The 6,337-nt window shown below is 53.0% G+C and overlaps 1 protein-coding gene across 1 annotated transcript; it reads left to right on the top strand.

Annotated features, from left to right (window-relative positions):
• The first annotated feature begins 1,857 nt into the window (after positions 1–1,857).
• On the top strand, positions 1,858–6,337 carry KRT35 (keratin 35). Its single transcript, XM_019982588.2, has 7 exons — positions 1,858–2,544; positions 3,348–3,430; positions 3,626–3,782; positions 4,068–4,229; positions 4,518–4,643; positions 5,061–5,281; positions 5,860–6,337. Exons 1-7 carry the CDS (start codon positions 2,074–2,076, stop codon positions 6,005–6,007), a joined length of 1,368 nt encoding a protein of 455 aa, XP_019838147.2. The 5' UTR covers positions 1,858–2,073; the 3' UTR covers positions 6,008–6,337.

The raw sequence follows: 6,337 nt of genomic DNA, 5'->3' as shown, positions 1-6,337 counted from the left end.
AAGGAAACAGAGAGGTGGAGAGAAGTGAAGGCACGCGATTGGGGACGTGGTGGGGCCGGGATCTGAACTCACAGGATTTACACATAACCTCAATGCTGTGCTGCTTCTCCTGGGACAACAGAGGCTGCTGACCATCCAATGAAGGCCACTCCTTTCTGTCCTTTCCATTCTGCATGAGCCCGACCATGTCCAATAGCTGGTTCTAGAGCAGAGGTGCAGGCGGGCAGTGTAGTGGAGAGGGCTCAGCTGGACTCAGATTGGCAGCTTGGCTTTGTAGCTGGAGGCCTTCGGGTGAGCTCTAATTAACTCTGGGTCTTGGTTTTCACAGCTTTGAGATGAAGATGATACACCAGGGCTCACAAGGCAATGTGAGGACTAATACAGCACTTGGCTGATGGTCGCTCTCCTGAATTGAAGTGACGCAGCAGCAGCAGCAGCAGCAGAAGAGTGAGTCGGCTTTTCACGTGGCTCAGTGGTAAAGAATCCACCTGGCAATACAAGAGATGCTGGTTTGATCCCTGGGTTGGGAAGATCCCCTGGAGAGGGTAACGGCAATCCACTCTAGTGTTCTTGCTTGGGAAATCCCCATGGACAGAGGAGCCTGGTGGACTATAGTAGGTGGGGTTGCAAAAAGAGTTGAACATGACTGAGTGACTAAACAATAATAAGAAGAGTGAGCAGGAACCAAGATGGCAGGGCCACCCAGAAGGCAAGTCCTACAGAGCTCTTCCTGATACTCCCAAACTGACTCAGTTCCTGGTCCCTCTTATGGGTCTCCCTTGCTTGCAGATCGGATTTGCTGAAAAGTAGCCCACTCTTGTCAAGCTGTCAGCATCAGTCCAGACAACTATGAAATGAAATGAAGTGCAAGTCGCTCAGTTGTGTCCGACCCTTTGCGACCCCATGGACTATACAGCTTATGGAATTCTCTAGGCCAGAATACTGGAGTGAGTAGCCTTTCCCTTCCTCAGGGGATCGTCCCAACCCAGGGATTGAGCCCAGGTCTCCTGCATTGCAGGCAGATTCTTTACCAGCTGAGCCACCAGGTAAGCCCAAGAATACTAGAGTGGGTAGCCTACCCCTTCTCCAGGGGATCTTCTCAACCCAGGAATTGAACTGGGGTCTCCTGCATCACAGGCAGATTCTTTACCAACTGAGCTATCAGGGAAACAGACAACTATAGCAGAGATAAAGTCAAGCTCTATGCACTTCTGAGGGGGCTGTGAACAGGACCGCTCCCCTGTCCCCAGGCAACCAGAAGAGAAGCCTTCTCCATTATTTACCCAGGGCCTGGAGAGGCATACCTTCCTACACATGGGAGGGGTCACCATGGGCAGGTGCTCAGTTAGCCGACCTTTAGTGGTTTGGGCTAGCGCTGAGGCTACACAACTGGAGGAGATTTCCTGACAAGAAAGGGAGCAGGGATGTGTTTCTCAAGGCTCTGCTGTATCTGGGGTGACCAAGTGTCGCATTTTCCCCAGGATTAAGGGGTTCCTGGGACATGGGACTTTATCACAGAAACCAGAACAATCCTGGAGAAACTGGGAGAGTTGGTCACCAGAGTCATATTTCTCAGCCCATTCTAGAGCCTTCTGTGTCTCCCTAGGCACCAGGTCCCCATCTTTCTACAACCATCAGGCTTGCTCGTCCATCTCCCAGGAGCCAGCCTGAGACCTCCTGTATGCCCTAGGGCTCATCAAAGGAGACGCTGCTGGAGAAAGTTGAGAGAGTGGCTGGACTCCCACACCTCTGGATGCTGATGACAGGCTTCTTTGAAGAACAGATGAAGACTTGGTCCTCCGGGGGACATGGGGAGCTGGAGATGAGTCTTGACATAGCCCCCGGTCCAACAGGGCTGGTTTTTTTTATGAGGCCGGGAAATGTTCATGGGAAGCTAAACATGAGGTTAATGAGGGGTTCTGATGGAAAGTGGTATTAACTTTAACAAGGAGAAAACACTTTGTAAAGAACAACGCCCATTGGGGTGGAGATATAAACCCGGGCATAAGAAGCTGCTTCTCTGTGTCAGGGGGTTTCCGGGCTCGAAGCTCCATCACGTGTGCTGTCCAAGCCATGGCTTCCAAATGCCTCAAGGCCAGCTTCTCGTCGGGGTCTCTCAAGGTCCCGGGAGGGGCTGGTGGGGGCTCGGCTCACGTGTCCACAATATTCTCCAGCAGCTCTTGCAAGCTCCCCAGCTTCTCCCGGGGGCCTCGGAGTTTCTCTGCCTGTTCAGTCGGGCTGGGCAAGAGCAGCTGCAGGGCCGCCAGCTGCCTGCCTGCTCTCTGCCTCCCCTCTGGAGGCTTTGCTACCAGCTACGGCATGGCCGGGGGCTGGTTTGGTGAGGGCATTCTTACAGGCAATGAGAAGGAGACCATGCAGTTCCTAAACGACCGGCTGGCCAGCTACCTGGAGAAGGTGCGGCAGCTGGAGCGGGAGAACGCGGAGCTGGAGAGCCGCATCCACGAGTGGTGTGAGCAACAGGTGCCCTACCTGTGCCCCGACTACCAGTCTTACTTCCAGACCATCGAGGAGCTCCAGAAGAAGGTGAGGGGGTCTGAGACAGAGCCTGGGGCCACCAGCACCAGCCTGGTACCTCTGTTCCCATGGGACACTTCAGAGGTCACAAAGCTTGGTCACAGCTGTGGCCTCCTTCACTCCTTCCAAGGAGGTATCATTTGGCCATTTTACAGATGAGAACACTGAGGCTCAGGCTGGTTAACTGACTGATCCAGGGGGTGGTTAGTGGAGTCTGAGCCTGAGTACAAACTCTATGAACTAACTGATTGTGAGACCTTTAATGTAATACCACAAGCTCTGGGTTTGAATTTATTTTTTTCTTTCTTTTCTAAGGTAAGGGGATTGGGCTTGAAGTGTTTGGTGCAGACCAGGTTTCCTATAACTAACTCTGGGAGAGCCTTTCATAAGTTTCCTTCTTGCCCAGCCCGCATCCCCAGAAAGTCCTAGCCAACTCCTGGAAGGGAGCATTTGTGTCCAGGGAATCATAGAGTATGTTCTTGCTAATGACCTACTGAGAGACCCCTCCAGTCCTGGGAGACAGGAAGACAGGAAGAAGCCGCCGTGTCAGGTCTTCCCTGCAGCGTGTCCCTGTCTCTAACCCAGGTTACAGGTCTGAGATGCCCTGTGTTGCTAGGGACCTTAGGGTTTCCCGCTGTGATCCCTACAGCACGCCCATAAGCTTCATGGAGCCTCAGCTGCCAAGAGCCCAGGGATGGGTGACCCTCTCCCTCCAAAGACAGCCCATGCCAGCTGAGCAGGGCAGCAGAATGGGGAGCTCCTGCCAGCAGAATGCCTTTTCTTTCCCTGAAGTCACTTCTTTATTTCCCCAGACCCTGTGCACCAAGTCTGAGAACGCCAGGCTGGTGGTGCAGATTGACAATGCCAAGCTGGCTGCAGATGACTTCAGGACCAAGTGAGCTGTCCCATTTGCCCTTTGGTTGGGGTTGGTACAGCTGGACATGGGTGGCGTCCAGACTCAGGTTTTGGGTTGCCCTGAATCACCGAGACATAAGGCAGGACACACAGCACCAGGCCAGTCTGGGGTGGGATCCGACATAGATAATAGAAGGAAAAAACAGCTTCAGGCATCCTCTTATGTACCTACCAGGTACGAGACCGAGGTATCCATGCGGCAGCTGGTGGAGTCAGACATGAATGGCCTACGTAGGATCCTGGATGATCTGACCCTGTGCAAGGCCGACCTGGAGGCCCAGGTGGAGTCCCTGAAGGAGGAGCTGCTCTGCCTCAAGAAGAATCATGAGGAGGTGAGCATGGGGGCAGGTGAGCATGGGGAGCCAGGGTAGGCATGGGGAACAGGTGAAGCTGGGGGAGAAGGTGAAGCTGGGGGAGAAGGTGAGGCTGGGGGACAGGTAAGCATGGAGAACAGAAGAGCATGGGGGGCAGGTGAGCATGAGGAACAGGTGAAACTGGGAGAGAAGGTGAGGTTGGGGGGTAGGTGAGCACGGGGAGCAAGTGAACATGGGGAGCAGGTAGGCATGGGGGAGGCATCCACCTGGGAAAGTTAGTGCTGACCCTGGTCTGTGCTACAGGAAGTGAACTCCCTGCGCTGCCAGCTGGGTGATCGACTCAACGTCGAGGTGGACGCTGCCCCACCCGTTGACCTGAACCGGGTTCTGAATGAGATGAGGTGCCAGTATGAGACCCTGGTGGAAAATAACCGCCGGGAGGCTGAGGACTGGTTTAACACCCAGGTGGGTACCTGGAAACTGTCAGTGCAATAGAAACCCATGGTAGGTCACAGAAGTGACCTTGAGGCTCTGAATCAAAAACCTGAGTTTGAGTCCCAGCCCTGTTTCAACTTCACTGTGCACCTTGGGCATATTGCTGTCCTGAAGGTGACAGTGATCTCAAGGATGAGATGAATGGGGTGGACGGGGTGATCTGGACAGTCCTTGGCTCATGATTCTAAGTGGCTTCTGTCGACTTCTGAAGCCAAGTCCCCGGTATTTCTGACTGGGTCCCGTGTGTGTGTGTTTCAGACTGAGGAACTGAACCAGCAGGTGGTGTCCAGCTCGGAGCAGCTGCAGTCCTACCAGGCGGAGATCATTGAGCTGAGACGCACGGTCAATGCCCTGGAGATTGAGCTGCAGGCCCAGCACAGCATGGTGAGCCCGAGGCTGGCTTGGGGCAGTGGCTGGACCAAGCCTAGCAGTGCAGGGGCCTGCCCACCCCAGCCGCCATGCTCTGACCACGTGGGCAGGTTCCAGAGGGTCGAGTTATTGAGTGTCAGGGATTTTCTGTGCAGAGAAGAGGAAGGAGGGCCCAACTCCCGCTCACCAAGGTCCCAGGGGGTAAAAGACAGGTAACTAGTAGCACTCAGCCTGTTCTGGCAGCATCTCCTGTATTTGTGAGAACAGATTCATTCTGAGTAATTATCAGTGACTCAGAGATATTAACAGGGGAGCTCCTGTCTAGATCAGGAAGCTAAAGGGCTAACTGACTCATCTCAAATGAGATATCTGATTGTGGCTCATCCAGGCTTGAAGTGATTCTTCCTTTCTACACAATCCTTGCCCTCACAGAGAGATGCTTTGGAATCCACCCTGGCAGAGACAGAGGCCCGCTACAGCTCCCAGCTGGCCCAGATGCAGGGCCTGATCGGCAACGTGGAGTCGCAGCTGGCAGAGATCCGCTGTGACCTGGAGCGGCAGAACCAGGAGTACCAGGTGCTGCTGGACGTGCGGGCCCGGCTGGAGTGTGAGATCAACACGTACCGGGGGCTGCTGGACAGCGAGGACTGCAAGTGAGTACCCTGCATGCTCTCTGGTCTATGAAGCCCTGGAGAGACAGCGTGGTGGCCTGGGAAGAGCCTGGTATTTGAATTCAGTGGCCCTGGGTTTTGGTTTAGGTCTTATTATATAGTCATCCTTTGACCCTGGCAATTTCCTTTACTCTCTGGGCCTCTTCCTCACTGGTAAAATGAGGGGGCAGGATTAGAAGACTATTTTTCTTCTTCATTCATTAATTTGAAAAAAATTATTAAATTAATTCTTGAATGTAATTTATTATTATGTATTTCATTTTTGTTAAATCAATATTTAGAGTTTTCATCATTATGACATCATTGTATTTTTCATAGCTGAACTACATGATGCATTCTAATTGCTTCTTTCTTTGACAAGTGTGATTGAATGCAAGTTCAAGGCAAAACATCAGAGTCAGGAGCAGAGAAAGGTTAATTGCAGGGCCATCAAGGAGAACAGGTGGCTCATGTGCAAAATCCTTGAGCCCCAGGACTTGAGGGATTTTTAAGGGGCTCCCAGTGATTGAAAAACAGCAGTTGGAAAATCATAGTGATATGACTTTCTTTTTTCCTCCTAGGCTCCCTTGTAACCCGTGTGCCCCGGACCACTCGCCCTCTAAGTCTTGCCTCCCCTGTCTTCCTGTGGCCTCCTGTGGGCCTGGCACAGCCCGCACCACCTGTAGCCCCCGCCCCATCTGTGTGCCCTGCCCGGGAAGCCGGTTCTGAGTGTGACTAGTCCAGAAAGCCAAGGCCATTGTATCCAGGGCTTGGACTTGGCCTCAATTCAACTGTAACCCTAAAGCCCAATCCCCTGTAACTTTGTGCCTAGCCTAGGCCCAGACAATTACATACTTTATCTTTCTCAAAGCCTGCTACTAGGGTCGGAAGCCTTAGTGGCAAAGACCTCGAAGGCCTCAGCTCCTCATCATTTTGATGGGGGCCAGCGCCTCTGTTCTCAGGCTGCCTCCTGGGTCAGGTTTTCCTACTGGGTGCTATTTCAGTGGTATCTGAAATGCAGCAAAAGGGTGCTATTTCAGTGGTATCTGAAATGCAGCA

Source organism: Bos indicus, chromosome 19, assembly GCF_029378745.1.
Source record: "Bos indicus isolate NIAB-ARS_2022 breed Sahiwal x Tharparkar chromosome 19, NIAB-ARS_B.indTharparkar_mat_pri_1.0, whole genome shotgun sequence".
Classification (NCBI taxonomy): domain Eukaryota; kingdom Metazoa; phylum Chordata; class Mammalia; order Artiodactyla; family Bovidae; genus Bos; species Bos indicus.
The sequence above is the reverse complement of the archived record's forward strand: the minus strand, read 5'-3'. Positions and strand labels throughout refer to the sequence as shown.